The 24,395-nt window shown below is 38.8% G+C and overlaps 1 protein-coding gene and 1 non-coding gene across 3 annotated transcripts in view; both read right to left on the bottom strand.

Moving 5' to 3' along the window:
- The window catches only part of LOC144221090 (3',5'-cyclic-AMP phosphodiesterase 4D), a 354,077-nt gene that overhangs the window by 177,715 nt on the left and 151,967 nt on the right, over positions 1-24,395 (bottom strand). For both annotated transcript variants that reach the window (XM_077751451.1, XM_077751450.1), the window contains exons 4-5: positions 20,021-20,094; positions 15,169-15,218 (exon numbers count right to left, since the gene is read on the bottom strand). In XM_077751451.1, the coding sequence (XP_077607577.1) occupies positions 15,169-15,218; positions 20,021-20,094 (124 nt within the window). The remainder of the gene's footprint in view (positions 1-15,168; positions 15,219-20,020; positions 20,095-24,395) is intronic.
- Positions 617-725, bottom strand: LOC144221094 (U6 spliceosomal RNA). Its single transcript, XR_013331960.1, has one exon. It is a non-coding gene; the product is annotated as a U6 spliceosomal RNA (small nuclear RNA).

Genomic DNA, 24,395 nt, shown 5'->3' with positions numbered 1-24,395 from the left:
GACTCAGGCCTATAAATACAGAGAACAAATTGATAATTCTTAAGTGCCACTTCTTCCAGACGACCTTCGGTATCTTGCTTTAGATCTCCAGCAGTGAAGTACTAACATTTTCTCTGCTTTTCTTTTCAGAGGTGCCATGTGATGCTTAGGTTCAAAGAGACAAAGATGGTGGTGTGGGAGTGGCTCTCTTAGTTTTACTTTTTCTTTGTAGGGAAACACCTAAGGGGATCTGTCACACTTATGAATCTACCCTCTTTGAAGGTCTGATTTGAAAGCAGATTGGGCTACTCTTTGCACAAAGGCATTTTAAATGTGCAGGTGTGACTGCCCAAATTAACAACAATACTTTGAACTTTTACAGAACCTTTCATCAAATGATATCAAAACAACTCAGCTTATAAAGCCTTAGGAAGCTGGTGGACAAAATATCCTACTGACATATAACTGGGGATTTAGTGCATTAGCTATGTTGATGATTTGTTTCAAGCCTCCAAACAATGGTATGTTTAGGTAGAGGAAACTATTTTCTGCAGGCTACATCTCCAAATCGTGATATTTAATTTTGAAAAATTAAAAAAGACAACAATAATCCTTTTCTTTTTAAAATTTGTTGCTGAATTTTAGCTGCCAGTTCACATGAACTTGCAGGTCATCCTTGGGCAAGCGCCGTGCTATTCTTTTCGGTATTGTTCTATTTTTAGTAGATGTGCTGCCAAAATGAGCACAGAACCTAATAATTATTTTTCCCTCTTAATTTGGCCAAGTATAGCTTCTTATTGATGATCCAAAAAGAAGCTCACTGAAGATACCAAAATGGACTTCACCTATGGTGAGGGAGAACCATACTTACCAATGCTTTTTAAATGAACTGAAAAGTGTCCGACAAATCTGTTTGAGTCTTCTTGGTATTAATTTAAGTGCGTAGCTGTGAAGCATGTTTCTCCAATAGCACAAATCTCATCTTTGTCTGTTTTTCTCCTTCTGGCTTCTTTCACTCACTATCCTCACATACATTGCTGTGCACTCAACTGGGAACAGGGGTGCATTCCCATTTTCCCAGATTTTAAATCTGTTGTAAGGTAAATATGAGCAAAATGTGTCTGAGGAATGTTTATCAGACTATGGTTTTTATTTGGCTTTGTCTTAGCATATTAGTTTTTTTAAAATTTTGTGCCCCATTTCAATGGTTTCTTTGATGTCTTGTTTTGACCAGCTGCTGAGCTTTTTGTGGCTGTCCATTTACATCACTTTACAAAATGGTACATAAATGAAATTTGAACAAAATGAACAGTACTTTCACATTGTTTCAAAATCAAACATGTTCCTAAGGAATCTGATTTATGGCAGATGGAGAACAAAACCTTCCAGAGGGAGGGCTGTTAAATGAGTCTTAATTGCTTGCATATGAAAATATAGTGACTAAGATTGTGTGCACAATTAGGAATTTAAACATGTAGAAAAAAGCTGGCCATGGAAACATTTTTGCAGACATAGCTAGTGTGTATGAACACAGACAATAGAAGACAAGTTAGTAAAGGAAAATAATTTTAAAAGAAACTTAGTTGTTTACTTCATCATTCCTTATGTCAAACTTCCAAATGCAAAGAGGATTCTTTACCTCTGAAACTCACTGTTCACTCAAAAAAAAAAAAAGTTTTATTCAAGAAATAGAATTTCCTTTTTTAGTCCCTACTATGTACCAGATACTAGGCTTTGTGCTTATTCATCTCATTTAATCCTTATAATAACTCTCTGAGGTAGGTTAATTATTAATCTACATTTTATAGATGACAAATTGAGGTTCAGAGAATATGTTGCTTCAAAGTGAAATGGTTATCGAGTGGCATATACTAGACTCTCTGTATTGACTGAATGAAACTAAAGCCCACCCTCTTATAGTGCCTAGCTGTTCCCCTGGAAAAACCTACATACCTTTCAAAAAAAGTAATATTAAGGCTGCCTCTACTTTCAGTTTTGAGTCAAAATGCTTTCCTTGTGTTGGGTGACATGGCATGGTGAGGCTGAGTGGATGGGCCAGAGTTAGTCAGATCTGGGGGCAGGGCTGGGACAAAGAAAGTAGATTTAGAAACAGAAGCTGGAGCTGGGTGGCCTCCGAAGCTGTCAGAGTTATTGGGTAGGGAGCATGGTAGTCAGGTAGAAGGATTTAGTTAAGAGAGTCAGTGCTTCAGTGGCTCTGCCCCAGTATGTGGAACTCAGTTTAGTTCCCCACAGCTGGGGGTTAGCCCTTCCTCCTTACGATGACTCAGATGTTCCAAATGAGTAGTACAGTGTTCTACAGTGAGCTTCCATTTGTCTTCAGAAATCAAAGTTCATCTCATGCCTCTAATGGACCAACATGCCTTTTCCATGGACCTCAAGTCCTCTTTCAGATTCTTTCTTCTTAGGAAGCCCTCACCTTGCTAGAATGGGGGTACAGGCTATTTCTAAGAGGACTTTGATGAGGGTCACTGTGTGGATATCCATAACTAAAGTTTGGATTCCTTTGGAATCACTTTGGTTCCTTATAAGCAAACCAACAGTGACAGATCATGAAACCCTGCATAGAACTAAGCATAAAGGAGGTATCAATAAACATGTGTGTATCAAATGATCAGGTAATCACATCACTTTTGTGCCTACAGAGGAACTGGATTCCCAGGGACGCACTGATGAACAAGTGCCATCCACATTCCTAAAAACCTTATTATTATAAAGAACAGCAAGCTGAGAGATATATTAGCAAAGTGTGTTGTGGGCAATCTTCTTATTGGCCAACACACAATCTCTCACTATAATCAATAATAATTTGGGGTCCACCATCATTTATTTCTCTTTTCTAACTGTACCCTAATTTGTTTCAGGAAATTGTTTGGTGCCTCCATTGGATAATTTTAATAATAGCATAGCCCAAAGTGATCAAGTGCTTCCTATGTGCCAAGCATTGGGCTTAGTTTTTCATAAATATCATCTCAATTTTCATGAACTCCTTATGAGATAATTACTACGACTATGCCCACTTCAAAAACTGGGGCCTTGAGGCTCTGAAAGGTTAAATGAAGTGTTTGAAGAAAAGCATCTGTGAGCAGCAGAGCTGGGATATGAATCCACACAATCTGGCCTCATAACTTAGGCTCTTAGTACTACATTATGTTACATCGTGTGGCAGAACAGCCAGATGCTCTATTTTCCTTTAGCCAAGACCCAAAACCAGACCATTTAGATCCCTCTGCTGGAATTTGACTCTTACGCAGATTAACAAAGAAACTTAAAACGGGAAGCTCTCTACATTGCTCCTACCATGAGAATTTCCCTTCATTTGTGCCCTTCTGGCTCTCTGAAGATGAATGGATTCCTTCAACCCTGATCTTCCAGCCTCCCCACTAATTATCAGGGAATTGGAAATTCTTCCAATATTCTATTTTATTTAAGTAGATTAGATTCCATTTTACTAGATTCTATTTTACTTACGTTAGCAGAGTTGGGTTTTGCCTTGCACCTGGAGGATTGCTGCTGATACACCACCGTCTAAGGGGAGGGTGTAAGCCAGCCTAGGAGAGGACTGGGCAAATCCTCAAAGAGGAGGATGCTGGAGGACTGTAAGTGACCAGTAAGAATGTGACAGATGCAATGAGAAATGACCTTGTAGCAAAATGCCAGGTTGACTTCCTCTGCTGCCCTTTCTGTTGAAATGATGAGGGCTTGGGCTCCTCTCTCAGCCAGTAGGACTGGACACATTGGCCTTCTCCTCTACCTCCAGGACCTTCAGCAGTTTCCAGCGAAGAGAACTATGCTAAGAAGATCTTTAGAAACACAGACCGTACAAGGTATGACTGAAAAGGCAAAAAGACTGAGAGACCATTGCATTGCCCTTAAAAACGGACAGGATTTCAGACGAAGCTGATTCTTTCAAAGTGGCCCCTGTGAAAACCTATCTATATGCTTATTCTATATGTTGCCATCACTCTACCATCTTAGGTCCTCGTCTCGGGACTGCCTTCTCACGTCTATGTTATACTTCTTCCAGATGCGCCAAAATTGTCTTACCCCTTGGAGTGGATTCATTTCTAGAATTAGCCTGATCCAGGCTACTCTGACATCCTGTGTGTTGAGTAGGGTTGGTAAACATATTGAGAACAATATTTCTGGTCAAAAGTGAAACATGACAGTAAGCCAATGAGGTGGCTCTTTCCTCTCTGGCCTATAAACTGTTTCTAAAACCATTTCCAAAATAATCTCAGCAGTGGCAGCTGAACTAAAAAAAAAAAGGTACATTTTACAAAGGTAACTATTTTGAGGATCAACATGAATAGTACAATAGTGTCTACTGATAGTTTTGTAATGCTTGTCAATATATAAGGCACTTTTCACCTTTTAGTAAGAGCTAGCATTTATTATTACCAGACACTGTGACAAATTTTCTGCATGCATTATCTCGTGTAATCCTCAAAATCAGAAGGGTATTATTATGATTATTCACTGCATTTTAATTAGAAAGGACTCGGGGCATAGAGTAAGTTGTCGAAGGTCACAAAGCAGGTAAGCAGGTGAGCAAGAGAGCAAGGCTTTCTTGAAACCCCGATCTCCTGACTTCTGAGCCCTCTTCTTCCTTTAGGTTTCGACTTGTGCATCAGATTGACAAACAAAAGTTACAACAGTGTGGAATTTTTTTTTTTTTCCAAAATAAAAACCTGCAGGAAAAGAAAACCTAGGTCTATTTGTATGTAAACAATTCTTGTTAAACAGCTCAGTCACATGTCAGGGACCTGAGGCGTCTCAGAAGCCAGTCACCAGTTCCTCAACTTGGAGCTCTCAGTTCCAGGATTGAAAGTCCTTTTCTGTCACCCTCCCTAGTTATTTGGAAGACATTTCCTCTTTTACTACTCTGTCTTCTACTTTCTTGTGCTGGTAAGTTTCCCGAAGTTCATGAACTGGGTCCTAGACCCTTTGCCATGTCTGAGCTAAATCACAGTGTGGACATCTTCCTGGTTCTCTAGGAAAAAGACCTCTCATCCCGACTCATTTCTTCTTCCCTCACTTCCTTCCCCCTGTCCTTATTTTAGTTATTCGTCTATCCATGCATTTACGAACCCTCTGCTTTTACTTAATGCTCTTTGCCAATCTACAAAACACATTTTATCTTTTGCAATTCAGAAAACTTCTAGGATGATGGTTCTAAAGCTCTGATATTTTATGCCTCACTGAGTCCCAGAGCCTAAACACAGTCTTTCACATCCTGGAAACAGAGAAAGAAAGAGCAAACCCAGGAAGGCACACAGAAAAGAGATTCTCCACATGGACAATTCAGTGTGCAATATGCAAATATCAAAAGCATATCAGAAGGAAAGAGTCATAAGCACCCATGTAGAATACAGTGAACTAGAAATACTTCCAGAGTGCCCACAGTGCCAGGAAAGAACCACAGACAAAGAGAGGGGATAGCACATTACAAAGCACTGGATGTCAGGCAGCAGAAATATCTAGAGGAAGTACATCTGGGGGATAAAGAGCTAAGGAACTTCATGGCTAGAAACAGTACCCAAGAAAATGATAACAGGCATGAAGGGCCTATGGCGAGTCTAAAACAAAGACATGATGAATCTTATCACTTGGTAGAAGGTGCTGTTTCAGGGGTTAAAAGTGGTCCTTGAAGCAAGATGAGTGCTGAGCCTCAAGCACTGCTTAGCCCCTAATTTCTGACATACTCTGTGTGAGGCACTTTTCACACAGACCACACGTACTTTCCCTGTGGAAGTTCCTCCCAGGGCACTTTCAGGAGGTACTTCAAGAGAGTCCAGAAGAGGAGGGCAAGAATGAAAGAATGCTTCAGAACTTCTATATCCTAGGCAGGACTCCTTTTCTTAGCTTATGTAGCTGAGTTCTTATGGTGTCCCAAAGGTTTCTCTGTATCCATGAACTTTATTCATCCTCTCTTTTTTTAAAAAAATGTTTAAGTTCCTTTATTTTGAGAAAGGGGGGTTAGAGAGAGAGAGAGAGAGAGAGAGAGACAGAAAATCCCAACTAGGCTCCACACTGTCATCACGGAGCTTGGTGTAGGGCTTGAACTCATGAACTATGAGATTATGACCTGTGTTAAAAGCAAGAGTCAGTTGCTTAACCAACTGAACCACCCAGCCACCCCAGACCTCACCCATCCCCTTTTCCTATTGTCCATTCATATACATTCATAACAAGACCATATAAGTTTATTTTCTGCTCTCCTTAAAAAAAAAAAAAAAAAAAAACAAGAAAATAAATTCCTAGGGAATAACTATCCTAGGGAAGAGGCAGATGAGAACAGATTGAGTCAGCTATAATCCATATTTTGTCATTTGTAGGTTATATATTGGATCCTCCTAAAGTTTAAAGGAGATTATGCACGTAGAGTCTTCAGTAAGTATTAAATGTCAGAAAATGTTACCTTTTATTAATATTAGTATTCCTAATGTCTCCAGGTGATTTTCTATAAGTATTTTCTGAGACGGTGAAAGAAGGCTGCTCGAAGTGAACTCTCTGTTGATTCATAGAGTCAAACAATTCAGTGTCACACTTAACCAGTAAAATTTGAGAAATTAGACCCAAAGGAATTTTCATTGCTTTACCCCACCACAGTAATGTATTTCTGAGTATGCCTAGAATATTTTCTACAGAATACATGGGTGGGAAGCACTTTGCGGGTAAAGGGAGAGACTTAAGAATGCAGCTTTTGTTTTCGTTCTTTTCTTTCGTTCTTTTTTTTTCTTTTAAAGGAAACTTGGTACTGTGTCTAAGAAGACAAAAATGATACAGTTACTAAACATAACATTTCCCAGGCGGCTCCCTGTGCCATACACAAACATGGACATAATACTTCTCTTCTAGGAGAAGAGCAAGCTGGTCTAATTAAAATCTTGTATACATTTTGAGAGATAACAGCAATGACAGCCCAGTGATGACGACCGTGATGACGTGGTTTGCACTGATAATAATATCACCTTGTCTTTCCTTCCTAATCAGACAGCACTTCACACACAGTATCTTGTTTATCCTAGACTGCGTTGTTTGTTACATGGGGGTATGGGTGTCACTAATACACTTTCCAGAAAGACAGTGATTTTCCAACAACTTACAAGCAACTCAATGACCGTACTGTACATTGGCACTTTCATCCACATCATTCAGTATCCCATTATTCTCCCAAATTTGGCTGACCAAACAGTTCATTTAGGGAGCGCTCATTAATAATAAAGATTGTGAGCCTTATCCCGAAGATTCTGTCCTGGGCTGTCCGGGAATCCATCCTTTATTATTTGTTTTCAAGCATTGCCTGGTGATCCCTTTTGGTCCCGCAGGTTTGGGAAATACTGCCCTTTTCAAACTCAGGGCAGTGAAGAAGGGATGTTGGCTGCAATGAACTTGGGTGACATTCAGATCCTCTCTTTCTGTGGTGGCTTTGCTCATCACTGGGCGGATAATAGAACAGTCAAGCCATGGGTGTCAGAGGCTCAATAATCAACAGAGAGAGTACTGTCCTATCTGAAGGATACTGTTATTTGTAAACATGGTTAATTCTTCACTGTGGCTCCCTAATACTGAAACATCATTAGGCAGCATCTCATTAGTACCTTTTCCCAGTGAGAAGAGGCAGACAATTGAGGCCTGAAAAATACCTACATGTTTATCACGAGATTCTATGTAAAATGATTAAGCTATCTGTCTTTGATACTTACTAGTCAACAGCTAAGAATGTCTTAAATTTAACCCATTATACACAATTAAAATGCATTAAATGTGTGCCTAATGCCCACTTAGCACATTATCATGCATTCTTTAAAATAGAAGCATTTTTACATGATTAAAATTTTTTTCATAAATCATTTAAAAACCTCTTTATTATAGATTTTTATAACAAAATAGCATTCCTACATTATTTATTATTACTGGGTTGTTTTCCATCTTTTATGCATATATACATGTGCTATAATGACCACTGTGTGTATGACTTTAGTTTTCACATCTTTTCTCATCACTCTTCAAGCTAATCAACTGCCGAGTCTTCTCAAGTCTGTCTCTGAAAACAGTTGTCAGTCCATCCCCTCATCTTCACTGGAGACACCACCACCCAAGTTCAGAGTCGCATTATCTTTAGCGTGTACTTGACAAATAACAACCTCCTAACAAGTATGGGGCTGCCTCCACTCTCTTCTTTTTGTTCTGTTTTCTATCCTGCTTCCAACAATGTCTTTATAAATTGTATACTTGCTTCTCTGCATAGAAATGACTGATGATTTGGGGCACCTGGGTGGCTCAGTCGGTTAAGAGTCTGACTCTTATTTTCAGCTCAGGTCATGATCTCATGGTACCTGGGATTCAGCTCCACCTCGGGATCTGCACTAACAGTGCAGAGCTTGCTTGGGATTCTCTCTCTCTCTGTCCCTCCCCCATTCACACAAATGTATAGACACACACTCTCTCTCTCAAAATAAACACACTTAAAAAAATGATTGATGATTTACCCTAGCCCATAAAATAAAGTCCACCATGGTCCACACTGGCTTCCAATACTCTTCACTGCTCCTGCGGCCTCCTGTTTTGTAGCTACATATACTTCCATCTCTCTTTGTCCTTTACTGTCCCTAGTCCGCTGATCTGACTGGAACCCCATGCTTCCACACCTCACTCTTGCTGGCCCCTTGGGGTCAGGTGATTGTCTCTTGACTATATACAAACTCTACATTCTTCAAAGCTCATCAAAGAGCTTTCCATAGATAGTACCTGTATTTGAAGTTGTTTAACCATGGCCACTTGGCTTTTATATAAATATTCATGATTTCTTCTCCCCTCGATTGTGAATTCCTTGATGTCAATAGTCACATTTTACTCATATCTTGATCTCTAACACCTACCTTATTGTAGGCCATATAGAAGATACACAGAAAACATTTGGATATGCTCACCAAATGGATAATAATCATAATCATAATACAATTTTAGCATTTACAGTATCTACCACTTGTTGAATACAGTCTGTGTACCAACCACTGACTTAGAACTTACTGATGAGAAAATGGAAGTTCAGAGATTTTAAGTATTCTTCCCACAATTACACAGTTAATAAAAGGAAAGCTAGGTTTTTGACCTATATGATAGGTCATATAGGTTTGACCTCATAATCATTTTACTGGCTGACTAAATAATATGCAGTTTCATTTAATCATGCCAATTAATGTAACAAAATACCCAGAGCAGATATTCAGGCAATAGAGTCTCAATTTCCCCATGATTATGCATTTGTTTTTTTTTTTTTCACTGTTTATAACACCAAGTATTATTTCAATCACTTCCTGGTTGAAAAGTCACTGTGTTAGATAGTTTTGTTCTTTTTACATATATATATATATATATATATACACATGTGTATGTACTTATACCTATATATATTTAAATAAAAGTATAGAAAGGCAAAACAAGTTAGCTTGTAAGAAAAGAAACAGACTTTTATGCTTCTAAAAGATTGTAAGTTTAATAATCATATAGTCATACTTCATGTATTTAAGGAAATCTTTTAATTCAATGCTTTTTCTGGAGAAGTCTTTAATGAAGGGATTTTTATAAAAGTAACCTTCTTTGGCTTAACAAATTTAAAACACTCAATAGTCATTAGATGTATTAAGTGTAAAAGTAAAATAAGCAAAAAAAGTCAAGGTACAGGGGTGCCCGGGTGGCTCAGTCGGTTAGGTATCTGACTCTTGATTTTGGCTCAGGTCATGATCTCATGGTTGGGGAGTTTGAGCCCCACATCAGGCTTTGCACTGACAGTGCAGAGCCTGCGTGGGATTCTCTGTCTCTCTCTGTCTCTCTGCCCCTCCCGCACTTACTCTCTCTCAAAAATAAGCACTTTTTTTTTTAAGTCAATGTACAAACAGTCCCATACACAATCAATTTTTCTTTCAAGTTAGCACATGTACTCGACATTTTTTCAATCACATTTCTAAAAAAGCCAACTGAGCACTCATTGCTGCAATTATTAGAGTCCTGCTATAATGTGTTCTTATCAAAAGAAAAGGGAAAAGAAGGAAGTACATGATGAAGCAGTGCCTGCTACCAGTGGATGAGTACTTGTGTGGAATGGCTTGGTCTTCCTGCTCCTCCATGAACTCCACTCCCACATGCATTTCAGTCCAGTGTCTCCTTGGGCCTCTCTCGCCCAGACCCCTTTGCCTTCTTTATGCAGACCTTGCTTTCAATTATTATGTTACTACATATATTTCTTTTTATATTGCATACACTATTTGTTATTCTCTCTCTCTCTCTTTCACACACACACGGAGACATAAAAGGACCTAGCTAAGCACCTAGCATCATTATTGTCACCATAAAATAGTTTCTTGTTGTCTTTTCTTTAATAAGCTCAAAATGTTGAATGATTAGTTCAGATAATAACACAGTAACTGATTCATTTTTCCCCCTTGTTGGATTTTAGGAATGACTTTGTGCTTTAGAAGAACAATAAACATACAAGGTTAAGTTTCTTCTCATTGTGTTTCGACTGATTAGTATCATTTGGATAATTTACTTTTTATAACTTCTACTTAACAATTGACTAAATTCTATTTAGAATACACTCGTTTTTTAAGGAGTTGTGAATATTTAGGTAAATATATATGAAGTGGAGTGGAGATTCACACCAAATATTTCTGGACTAAAATCAACTTTGCTTTATTCTGGTCACTGTGTCACATGTCTCCTTCTACAGGTAAAGTGTAAGCAATTATACTCATTTTATCACTTAGAGAGAAAAACTTGTATTTTCTAAAATCTCGAGCCAAAGGCCGTTTGCCTTAAACCACCAAGTTCAATTTATCTGAGAGCCTAGAGGTTATATTCAGTGAATATAATAGAAACAGCTCTAAATATAAAGACCTGTCCAGGGAGAAGATGTGACAGGATTTTTTCTAATTTTCAAGTTTATGTATAAGAAATTCAATTCTATATCAATTACTCAGAAATTAATACCCTTTGATACTTCTTTTACTTTCTCCAAACATCCACTTTTTTGGTGGGCCTGAAGGCTACCTTTATATGACGAATGATTTTATAGGGGTGTAAGAAGGCCCCTGAATTCAGAAATATTTATCCCTAGATCCATGTCTAAGTAGCATTTACTCTTACTAGGTCTTAGTTTTCTCATCTTTGCGATAGAGAACTTTAAATAAATTTTCTCTGAGTGGCATTCTTGCATGAACATCCTTAATTTGAAAATGACTAAAGGGATTGGAAATGTGGCAATTAGAAACATAGTGAAAAGTGATATTGTGAAGACATGACAGGATTTTATGAGGTAGCTTCTCCTGAATTAACATCTTTTGTAAATGAAATGCTCAAAAGGACGAATTGTGTCCAAAGAGAGACAGCTGTACTCCAAAACCAATACAGAAGAGTGTGGCTCGCCATCTCTGACGCTTTGCTGCCCCCTCATGTTTCAACACACTCCTTAGTTCTATTATTCTCTCCCCCTTAAGGACCTGTGTAGCTGAGCCTTGCTCTAAGTAATACAAGGATTCCTAAAAATGTCCCATGATTACCACTTAAAAACAATCATAGATGAAATGTTCCAGAAAGGCTGACACATCCTCAGTGTCTTCCTCCTCTACCCTACATGCTTTCCAGTTAGCTTTAAGAACAACACCAACTACAGATGCCAGGCATGGATTAGGGTTATAGGAAGAAACACTTGGGTAGTTACTCATAACCTGCTGACTTCTGGTCTTTGTCTAACTTATCTCCCTGAATTTGTGGAACAGCACTGAGAGTTAGCTACTCGTATCTACATCCTTCAAATGAGGGAATAAAGGCAAATGAGAGACACAGGGTTTGCAAACACGCCATGTTTTTGTTATATCACACTAATGAGCAAAATAGCTCTTTAGCAATGAGACTCTTATAAATGGACATTTGGAAACGTACATTAGCTATGGAAAGAGAAACTGCCAAGTGACTTCCATGCTTTAACCCTAATGATATAAAATCAAACTTTCCTGGCTTTAAAACACACGTCAAATGGAGTAATATCAAAGGAGAAAAGGGTATTGTAAGTTTTGTGGGAGAAAGCTTTAGAAAACATAGTGGGACATATGTAGACAAAGTTCTTAACTCCTCTTTTTACGAGATCAAACAGTTGATTTTGGAAAAGTTATAGAGAGGCCATTATTGTAGATTTGGAAAATGATTCTGAGCTGTACTTTATTGCCCACATCACAGGCCACAAGTGTGTACGGCAGTGAGAAAAGTAGGAACACAGCACTGGGAGCAATATGAGGGCCCATTTTTGACAGGCACCAAGGAAGCGTGTCCACTTTGACCATTCCGGAGGACTCTCCATTTTATCTCTGATGACCCCGCAAGCCGTCTTTCTCTCATTTTTTTCCTCCTTTCATCTCTCTGCCCTACTCTTTCCATCACCCCTTGTTCTACACAGAGAGTAAAAACAAGTGCAAAGCAAAAGAGAAAATGTCTTGAGTGCCTGCTCTGTGAAGCACGGTGCTGAGAGCATGCATACATGAACTCCTTTTACTTAGCAATAACTGTATGAAATATGATACCCAATTCATAAATGGGGAAACCAAGGCAGAGAGAGGTATGTGGCCTGCTCAGGGCCACACAGCTATCACGGTAGAGCATGATTTGAATTCTAGACAGGCAGGGCACGCATGCTACACAATTCCAGGGGTGCGTGTCCGTGATGTTCTCTGGGGTTGCTCTCCAGGGGAGCCTGGAGCTATGTACTACAACAGCCTTTTGGACTACTCATGGACTCTGCCATAAGCTACACTGTTCCTCCAGATCCCAACCAAAATATCTAAGAAGGTCAGGTTCATCTTATGGGGTGCCCTGCTGACTCTTTTTAACACTCCTCTCTGCCATTCCCAGGACCATGACAGAAATATAGCTGGGTTCTAACAACAAGGGAAGTGAGCGTGGGGGTATAGGTCCTGAACAGTCGGCTGCTGAGGAAGAGAATTCACTTTTCCGTGCATCTCAACTCCTACTTCTACCAAACTTTATGTTAAGGGCCTACTTTTTCAGAATGCGCTCGGAGAAGGAGACCTTTCCCTGCTATTGCCCTCATTTCCCACAGCCTCCAGTCTGCTTTTCCACCTTGGCTTGCCAGGCTGGGACAAGGAAAAAGACTCCCATTTTCTAGTTAATTTCCTATTGTGCTATGTGATGAACACGGCTGCACTAAGCAGTTAATGACAGTTAATTAGTTTCCCTTCCTAGATAAGATATTTTTGTAGCCCCACTGTCCCTAGGCCTCAGGTCAGGAGCTTATGGGTACAAATGAGGCCATATTGACCTTAATTCTCAGATTTCAATGGCTCACAGTTCCCTCTGGTATAGCTTCTAGGCCTCAGTACTATGTAAACATTTCTGGGGGCTTCTACAGGGTCTCTCACATGTGTTTAAGAAAAGTCTGTGCCCTCTGAGTGCAATTAGTCTCCCTTTAATCACTTCCAGGCATCTTCCAGGGTGGCTGGACAGCTGCCTGGACCAGTGACCACCCACCACCTCCTGATGGACACAACTATCTCCACTGGTACCTGCAGCTGCTCTCTGGAGAGGACGCTCCTGTGGGGCTGGCTTCCATGTGACCTCAAGCTACACAAGCATCCAGGAACCAAAATAGCACTGTGTTTGTTCAAACCACAATGTCCGAGTCCTGCCTGTGGCAAAAATAGCAGGGGTGGGGGTGGGGGTGGCCCCTCCTCATAGGGGTCAGATCTAGGGCCTGAAGCAGGACTGGGGGCCAGCTTCTGTGTAGCCTCTCTCACTAGAAGCCCCAGCTGCAGGCTCACAAAGGTTGGCCTGCTTGTCCTTCAACATAATAGGCAAATGTACAGAGACAGAGCCGTACAGTTCTCCACCCTTATTCTCAGTTGAGGCTCATTGACATTGAATTTGGCCTTCTGGAAAAAAAAATTTTGTTAATGAAAGAACTTATTTTAATATACAGGAATTTCAGTCCATCTCTTGACCAGTGACAAGAAGAAAGACGGTGGACAAGGCATACAGTATGAAACGACAATCGAAAATCATCACCAATAAGATCTTGAAAGATAAACAAGGAAAAGAGAACCAATCATTGAATACACATCGAAACATAAGTCCCCTTCAAAAGACATTCCAAAAAGAATGACATTTCCAACTGTTCCAGAATCAACTCTGATGTAGTGACCGCAAAAGGAGACCAGATAAAAACTGCTGACCTGAATGGTGAAGTTAACTTTCAAGCAAAGTGTACTCACTAATAAGCTTAATAAGGAGCCCTCAAAATATTCTGAGTTAGAATCCAAGGAAGGCACTTGAATCAAATGAAGTAATGGTCTGTTTGGAGAATATGTTAATTTTCTTCTGGTAATAATTTTAGAAAACATAGGTTTTCTTTTCCAGGCAATTATTTTAATGAATCAATTGGGGTTTCAAGAAATGATTAAATGAGTTCAATTTGCTTTCAGATTCAGCAAAATGAGATCATTTGTTCTGTTTTTGGTTCAGTTGAGGTCAAGCCCCATGTCTAAAATAGATTAATAGGAATTGGGATAATTTTTTTTTGCCCTTTAGGTCCCTCATCCTTCCTTTCCCTTCTTTTCCCCAAACATCTGTTCTTTTGATCTCATTGAACTTTCCTGTGTTGTATAATTACTTCTTCTCTCCTCTCCCAGAGTAAATTTATTCTCAATTCTGAGTCCAAATCAGGACTTCTGGAATGGTGTTCCTTCCTACACACACCTGGGATATCAATTAACCAGGAAGGTCCCTTTTATTTATGCTTTCACTTTCATTAAACCAAACTACCACACAATAACATCATATACTAGCATAAGCCTGGAAACAATATGGTCAACATTTGGAGGTAGCACTCTCTCTCCCAATGCAAATGTCCAGAACAAGGTATCAGCACAGATTTAAATGGTCTTTGAAGATGGCACATCAGTAAAGATTTCCCAGTAATAGCTTAAATGGAGAACTTGTGGGATGAAGGAGAGATATGATAATAGACAGAAAATTGGAACGATTTCCTTAAAATTATAGAATTGCAATATAAAATCAGTGTTAGTGTTATATTGAACCTTGGGAGATAGGATTTTGTTTCCTAGACATAAGAAGAGTAAGCTACTAGATCTTTCTTACCTGTTATGGTGGCTTTGTTGATGGATGGTTGGTTGCACATGGGTGATCTTCTGACAAAGAGAGGAAAGTACAAAGCAGTAAATATGCAGTGCATGTTAATCTCAGGCCTCTCAGAGTCATTTCAGATATGCCATTTTAATTTAAAGGATTATTTTTAAAGTGGGGCATGCAAATGAAGATTTCTCTCAGATAGCCAGTTAGTTCCTAGGCTATAGTTAATATCACACATGTCAAAAAAGCAAAGAGTTACATCTCATAGTGATAGAACTTCAGGCAAATACAGCTGAAGTAAATGTCACATGAACATGATAGATGAGGAAGTTCTTATTGATTGACTACATTCAATTAAACCAGGGCTTACAGAGCAAACAAAGACATGTGAGTTTGAAAAATAGTCAAGCTACAAGTGGTTTCCCTAATACAGTGGTGAAAAACGTTTGTTTTTGACACAAATTCTCAGAAGTGAATGACTCCTTGTAGACTGTATTACAATTAGAGAAGCTCTTTAAACTCTTTTCCTTTCTCTTTCCTTATATTGAGAAACATTTCTGATACATTTGTTAAGAGAGGTATATTAATGCTTTGTACAAATAGATGCTATTGAGACTTCAGAAATACTATAAACCAAAGGTACTTAAATAGATTTTATATTGTATTCTCTGATTTTTCTGATGCTTGCCAAGTTTTACAAGGTGATTATATACCCCTTGAACTGAAAAATCCTGCTATATAACTAACATGTATTCTCTACGGAGTCCAGCACAATGTATCCACTATTCAATCACTGTTTAATAAATTATGTTGAAAAGAATTCCATTTATGAATATAATTTTATAAAGCTATTGCTTACAATTGGAAGCTTTTAAAATATTGCATAGTTATCTTTAACACTTAACTAACACTTACAAAACATTTACTGTGTGTCAGACACTGTGCTAAGTGAACACTTTAGACAAATAATCTACTTTGATCCTCAAAAGAAAACTTAAGGCAGGCTGTCTCATTGTTTTGATTTTACCAAAGAGGAAAACAAAGCTTTGGGAAGTCGCATCACTTGTTCAGAGTAAGAGAGCTGAATTTTCAACTAAAGCAGTGGGATTCTAGAGCCAGCACTCTGCTATCCTGCCTTTTTTTCAAAAATGCTTTTGTGGAAAGTGGATGAACAGCCATGCATCTGTGCAAATGACTCCTGCAGAGCTGTGTTCAAATCTGCTCTCCTGAAATGACACGTCTCTTAATTGGGGGCTTCAGTCTAGTGCTTTGTAAATTCTCAGTGCCCTGGCTCCAGTCCCTGTCTGGCTCTGACTTACTGCTTTTAAGTTAATTGATGTCAGTTTGGGGTTGAAGTTTTGTGTTTGTCTGGAAATGCACCAAAGTCAACTGCCAAGTTATTTTGGTTGTTATTAGTAAGTGAAATGAGAAAATGTAAAACCTGATTAATGCTTTATAAAACAGAAAGGGTGATGATTTAAAATGCTACTCTGAAGTAGATGTGATCTCGTTGAGAGTATATTATTCCTTAATTACTCTTTTTTTAGTCCTTGCTCTGTGAAAATTAAGAAAGCATTTTACCTGACAAAAAGGTATCTAATGGATAGTCTTAAGCTCGTCTATGGTTTTAGAAAATCAAGTTATTGACTTGTCATTTTTAATCTTCTCTTAATAAAAATCCTACAACTTGGGGACTGGGAAAATTGATAATTCAACAAGCAATGACAAGCAGAATATATTAATCATTTGATCCATGTTTACAGTGGTAAATCATTTAATGAAGAATGGGCCAGAACTTACTCTGGAATTGAAAATCTCAGGGCAAGAAAGAGCAACATGATAGTAACTAGTGGTAAACTAGCAAAGTCAGCAATGCACTTTCGAGTATCCACAGGGGCCAGGCCTCACATGCATTTTTCCTGGACTTGTTTCCTGTAGCAAACAAAAAGGGTGGATTGTGCAAGTTTGCACCTGCCTTCCATGAAAGCCAAGGGTAAGCTTGGAAATGTTTTAGTGCCATCCTAAGTGTCCAGCAGGGAAACTTCTGATTCCCTCATGGTCTTCATGTGATGAGCCAGAGTTATGCCATTTCGCTAACACTGAATGCAGCAGAACTTGGCTGTATAGACTGAATTCTGCTCTTCTGATATGTGAAGAGGTTGATTTGATTTGAGTCAGTAAAGGAGGTATAAATCTGCACTAACCAAAAGAGAGACTACAAAGGCCATTACTAAGCATCTACCAGCTAATATTGTTCGGTTAGATGTTACCGGACACACAGTAGGTCAAATTTAGGCACAAACTAGGAGTTTCTATCCTCCTCTACCTGCTCCTTTCCAGTTTAACCTGTTTTGTCCTTGCAAATCAGCTGAAAACTTTGTCTTTCAATGAATGGATCTTAGGTTATCTCTTTAGAGACAGAAGGCCAGTCTGCTGCCTTCACATCTGTCTGGTCAACGGTTTGCCTGCCACAGGTTTAGACGTTGGTACCCAAGTGAGCATGTCTGAAGGAAGTGTAAAAGGATTATAAAGTTTCTAGTTTGCCTGTTCAAGGCCATGCCTCAATTTCCTGAATAATATTTGGGACTAAAATGTTTGGGACTGATACCAGAAATTTCATGCCTCCTGTGAGGCTGAGACTTTCCAAAGAGGAGGTGACCTTACCTATGAGTTATCAAATGCCAAAATCGCCACAGGGCTGTTGAGGTCAGTGAGATATTATATGGCCATGGGACATAGAAGACATGTTTGGTAATGGTAAAAAAAAATACCTCAAGTACCCCCTCAGATTCCACATGCTACAGTATCACCTCACTCTTCTAGCCAACAAGCATATGCAGAGTGACTGCTCTTTGCTGGCTATTGAACTCGGCACCAGGAACACACATCAACCAGATATAACCCCTGATCGCCATCCATGGGCTGACATTCTTCAGGGGCACTCAGACAAGTAAAGAGACACCTGGAGCATAGAGGAATATGTGCTAACATAAGAGTTAGGTGCAGGATGCAATTACACAGAGATGGAAGGGCGTACCATCAGGTCTGGGACCTGTGTGTATGCGTGTATGTTGGGTGTTAGACGATGACCCCAAATAAATTGTATGTAAGCTGCAATCTAAAGAATGAATTGCAATTAGCCCAATGGATGAGGGGTAGTGGAGAAGAATGTGAGAAATGTTCACACTGAGGAAACAGACCTGCAAACTCGTTACCAGGAGGGCAGGGCAATTGACTGAAGCCTCTGGGTTCCATTTGAATTACTTGCATTATAGAATTTATATTGGTTTTTAAAAAACATTTACTATCACAGAAAATGCATAGTGGCCAAAGCTTTTTTAAATTCACATAGAAGATGTGAATGTGTCAGTTACATTATTATGGGATTATTATTTAAAATTATTCAGATTTTCTGGGGCACCTGGGTGGCTCAGTCAGTTAAGCATCCGACTTCACATGATCTCACAGTTCACGAGTTTGAGTCCCGTGTTGGGTTCTGTGCTGACAGCTCAAAGCCTGAAGCCTGCCTTAGATTCTATGTGTCCGTCTCTCTCTCTCTGCCCCTCCCCTGCTTGCACTCCGTCTCTCTCTCTCTTTCTCTCTCTCAAAAATAAACATTTTTTTTCACATTTTATTTATTTTTAAGAGAGAGAGAGAGCATGAGCAGGGGAGGGTCAGAGAGAGAGGGAGACACAGAATCCAAAGCAGTCTCCAGGCTCTGACCTAGCTGTCAGCACAGAGTCCGATGCAGGGCTTGAACCCATGAACTGTTGTATCATGATCTGAGCTGAAGTTGGACACTTAACTGACTGAGCCACTCAGGTGCCCCAAAAAACAAACTTTTAAAACTATTAAAAAGTATTCAGATATTTCATATTCTTTTATGCACTTAGACATGTTACAATTTCAAATAAATTTCTATTCACTGTTATCTTAATATTTATTTAAAGAAATGTTTTTTTTTCCTCTTGAAAATTATTTGGAGTTGATATTTTATTATTTTTTTTAATGTTTATTTGAGAGAGAGAGAGAGAGTGAGCAGGGGAGGGGCAGGGATCGCGGGAGAATCCAAAGCAGGCTCCAGGCTCTGAGCTGTCAGTACGGAGCCCCATGTGGCTCGAACTTGTGAACAACCAGTAAGATCATGACCTGAGCCAAAGTCGGACGCTTAACTGACTGAGCCACCCAGGTACCTCTGGGGTTTATATTTTAATGACTTGATGTTTATTATTAATGACAATATGTCAAAATAAGGAGTATTTGAATAATTAGTTTTCTACTTAATCATGGAAAATTATTTTCTCTTTTTAGATTTTTCACCTTTATTAGACCTTCCAAATTATAATGGTCTCCCATCTCAGCTTTCTGTCTTTCAAATGCTTCCTCTGTTATCACACACACAAAAAAACCCCATTAAAATTAACCCCATTAAAATTTTATTAATCACTCCATGAGGCTCCTGATGTGAGATTCAGTAACAGCAGGAGAATCAAAGGTCTTTGATATGATATGATGCTTCTCCAAGTTTATTGTTGTCTTAGAATTAAGAGGATGACTTTGGATTGACTTCAGGGCTTGATGAGATTATCTGTCCATGGAGAACTGATTACGTCAGGTGATTTCTGACAGATTCAGGCACCATATTTATTTCTCATACTGCTTCATTTCTGATATTAGAATCATCACCGTGAAGTATTTATAGAAAATTAACAGGACATCTTAGGACTTATGACTTAGTGTGAATGGTTAGACAACAGGGCAATGACTGAGAGAAATCTAATATACTGCCTTGAGTTCACTCAGACTCAGAAAACGCTGTCTAAAAGTTTAGCATGGAGGGGTGGGGGAAAGGATAACTTACTTGCTAGGTGCTCGATCTTGCAAATTAGTTAATGCAGCAAAGTTGTTTCGTACAGTTCGCAGGCTGGCCAAGACCTACAACAAAAAGGGACTCTTTAAGCTCCTTGGAATAGAGCCATCTTTAATGCAGTTTAAAATGGTTTAGTGACGTAAACAGTAGTTTGTTAAATGAAAACTTGATACTGCTTGCAACCTAGTTTCACAAACCACTCAAGAATCTTTTAGCCCTTAGTGAAGTTTACATGTATCTATTTGAAACCTGGAGTGATCCGACTGCAAAGGTTTTCCAGGCATTTCTCCTCATTGTCTATGAATACGGTGATGTGGCAACAGCCGCCACCGTATTCCTGGATTCCTTGACCACCAAAACAATATCCTAGGCAACATACATACAGCATTGTTACGTATTATGCAAATTTGAAATAGTATAATGCAAAACAATAATAAACTCTTACTTTAGGGGTAAAATTTTAAATATAGATTCCCAAATTCTCTTTAAACATTCACTAAGAATGTCAGACTTCCAAAATCAGAAATCTAGGTGAATTTTAAAATCTTTTTTTTCCCACCGTCGCCACATGACTACCAAGTAAAGAGAAATTATTTTCTTTGTTAAGTTTATCTGACTCATTAATTTCAAGATTCTTAGGGATGCATTTTCACATAAAATGGGACCACACTTGGACCCACAGAAGGCACTAAAGAATTTTGTTGAAGAAATGAATACATAGGCACCACACCCCCCCACACACAAGGCAGGGCCAGAAGGTCCCACCTACCTCAGAAGGTCCTTCTTATTCTAATTCTAGTTCAGCTAGAAGATGGCAAAAGAACCAGAAATAAGACCAGGAGAGAAGATTCAGAAAAGCTTTACCTGCCTCCCTTTGCACTAGAATGGGCAAGTGTCCCCCAGGGTGGAGCCTGCAATCAGGTGATTTAATAGGTACTGTGGGTGACAGCCAGAATGTTAAGTTTATCTAAAACATAGTTTGCAATTGTCTTGTTAGATATTACCTAACAACCCAGATTGCCCGGCTCTGTTATGTATTCAGTGTGAGAATTTAGACAAGTTACATAATCTCTGTCTACCTCAGTTTCCTTTTCTGTAACCCAGGATAGTGATAGCTGTCTTTGAGGACTGTTGTGAAGATGATATGAAATGACAGGTTAGGTGCCAAGGACAGTGCCTGGCAAACAGAAAGCACTCAATGAATATTAGCCCATGATGGCAACATTCCATTTGTTTAATGATCTGGCACATATATGGGAGTTTACTTAATGCCTATCATTGGTAACAAAGGGGGGTAGGGAACGCAAATTCGTAATTGTTCCAAATAGTCCCAGAACTATTTCCAAAATGTTTTCATCTAACTCTGACTAAGACTAAAGCCAGTCTAAATGTTTTTCTCAGACAAAATGTTTCAGACGTTTCTGAAACTGGCATTGATTCTTGTAAGTCACTGGGGTGCTGTTTATACCCAGGGACAGTGACTTACAGCATTATCCCTTGAAGGGGTTAATGGTGCTTCCTGAGGTGCCAACCATGATGAACTCAGTCACTGGAAAAACCTGGCTCATTATCACATATAAACAACTCACAGCACTGAAAGGTCACGCTGCCTGTGACGGAGTATTCAAATAGCCAAGTGCTGACATCAGAGCATGCTGTCTTTCATTAGGCATGAAATCTTGAATGATGCAGAAATAGAAATAAATCTGATAAATGATCCACTGTCATTAAATCATGCAGGCCTAATTTAGGCTTTGAGAACTGAATATCAAATACACTACGAAAACATTTTAAATGAGATTATTGCACTCCCTAAATACTCCTTTTGTCTAGACCAAATTTTAACCTCAGAATTCTGAAACCTTCATCTAATAAATTATAGTAAGTGCACTGCATTTGGCCCCTGCATAAACAGAAATAGTGCTGCAGCTAATTCAAGTTCTATGCTAATTTGAAAGGAAACATTAGTTCATGAAAGATAGACTATAATTGTTTTTCTGTGAAAACGTTTTTGACTCTGTTACAGTAAAGGTATTATATCAGATAATTTTGTTATTACATTAAATTTAATGTATTTTTTGCACAATCTATATCTTCACATGGGACAGAGTTTAAATAGAACAAAGGGGTAGAATGTAAAAGGGATCTCCCTCATTAATAAAGACAAAAACCAAAATTATTGTTACTTGTGAGAGAAGGCAGGTAGATGAAATTGGGGACGTACGCTCAGAGGTATTACACATATTGGTACTGCTCTATTTCTTTAGCTGTTGATTTTAGTGTTCTTTATATTTTAGATAATCACTAGATATATTCTCTTATATGTATGAATATTTCAAAATAAAAAGTGAAAAAAGAAATTTCCTTGCCAGCCCCTCAGCCAGGCAGGCTGCCTGTCCCCTCTCCGAAGTGACTCTTAGGGTATCTCCTCAAGTCTGCTTTTCAAACACTGCTGCAGTAAATAATTTTGTAAACACATCGTGCCTTATGCGTGCTGGTATTAAATCATTGGTTTTGTGACAGGACAAATAATACTTCATAAAATTTCTGTTAAGGATTAATTACTATCTCCTGCACTATGGCACACTTATGATACTGGCAGAGGAGTGAAATAAAAGTTCCAGACATATGAAGGGGCGTTGTCCTGCATTTTGCTGATTGATCCCAGGTGCTTACATCAGGAATACCCTGAGTGGGTGTTTCATGCTCTCACCTGGCTTGCAGACCAGAGTCCTCTGCAAGTTCCAGCGGGAGAACTGGAAACAGTTTCACTCAAGCCCTGGAGTGAGGATTCAGTTACTCTTTGCATTAGTTTTAGGGTAGTTCTCACTCCCTTTGAATTCAACCTTTTGAGAACTGTAGTCAGGGCTTTAAAGCTCCTATACTTTTCTCCACTCCTTCAGGCGTGCTAACCAAAAAGGACCTTGAGGGTTTTCCTTACACAGCTCAATGGTTAGAAAATGAAGGCCATTTCTTTCTATTCCACCCCTCCAAGCAACAGCGTAATCAGTCAAAGTCAAAAATACATTTGCAGTGATGAGACATCTATACATGTTAGGAAAGAAATCGTGATAGCACTATGGAAAACTTTTGCAGAGGGGGACCATGTACTGGCCCAGGAGAAAGATTAAATGCTATTTACACAGATGACTCTCAGATTTTCTTAAATACTTTTAAACATTTATTAACCAACAAGATTTACTGAAAATAGCAGAAAAATGTGGGCTTCATTAAAAACTTAACCAATTGAACATAATGGCCTAAAAGAAATGTATACTCTCGTCATAATGATTTCTTGAAAAGATTTAAAGAGGAGGCTGCTTCAGACAGACAGATAAAAAAGATGTGGCAACAACATTCTCCTTAAAAGCTCCTGCTTAAAAAGTAACAAAGAATTCTGAGGATTATATTTCACTCCAAATACACTTTATACCAATAGATGGTGCTAAAATACAGACCAAGGGTTGCCACTGGCCATGGAGAAAGGGAGAACAAGAAAGAAGTCCTTGTCTTGCTTTTACTTCCAGAAAAAAACAAAAACAAAAGCAAAAACAAAAACAAAAACAATAACAACAAAAAAAAGTCCTGGAGTCAAAGTATAACTATTTATAAGACAGAAAGGTCATTTTGATAGGAAACTTCTTTCCAAGTTATGTTTTGGTTAAACCATAGGAAATTGCTCTTTTTGTAGGTCAACAGAGGTTGACTATTGATGGTTTCATATAATTAAATCTAAAAAGTACTTAGATTCCTAGAAGATGCAAGCTGTAATTTCTTTTAATGAAAGATCAAGGAAAAACTAGCAAAACAACTGAAATGTGTTGACTAGCTTCTTTTACAGGCCTGGAGGGGGCGCCTCTTGGACTCGTCAAGCTGGCGATTGAGATAGGGATACTCGGGGGCATTAAACATATGATACACTGGCAACATTCTACTATCAATGGAACAGTGATGTCCTATAGTGTTAATGACTAGTACCTTTTTTACAGAATTATCCTAGGTGCTATATTTTGCTTACAGTCAAGGTAAAATGACTCAGCTCTTCCTACCTGTATATCTCCTTAGTCTGAATAACATGAGGGTTTCTTCAGGGATCCCAGATAAAGTTGGGTATTTTCTGGCTTTTCCTTAGTCAAATATTCCACTTCTTTTAACATTTTCTACTTCAAGATGAGAATTCTAGTTGGCTTATGGTTTTACAAGGTAGTCATAACACATATCTGGACTGGTGTGGCCAGAGGCAGCTGACTAAAAATCAGAGTTTCCTAAATTTCATCAGTGTTGTGTCTCATTGGTATTCCTTGGCCACCAAAAGAAGTCTGGCCAAACTGTTACTATACTTTTGGAAGGAAAAGAACAGTTGTAG

This window comes from Crocuta crocuta, unplaced genomic scaffold (genome assembly GCF_008692635.1).
Source record: "Crocuta crocuta isolate KB4526 unplaced genomic scaffold, BGI_CrCroc_1.0 scaffold91-1, whole genome shotgun sequence".
Taxonomy (NCBI): domain Eukaryota; kingdom Metazoa; phylum Chordata; class Mammalia; order Carnivora; family Hyaenidae; genus Crocuta; species Crocuta crocuta.
The sequence above is the reverse complement of the archived record's forward strand: the minus strand, read 5'-3'. Positions and strand labels throughout refer to the sequence as shown.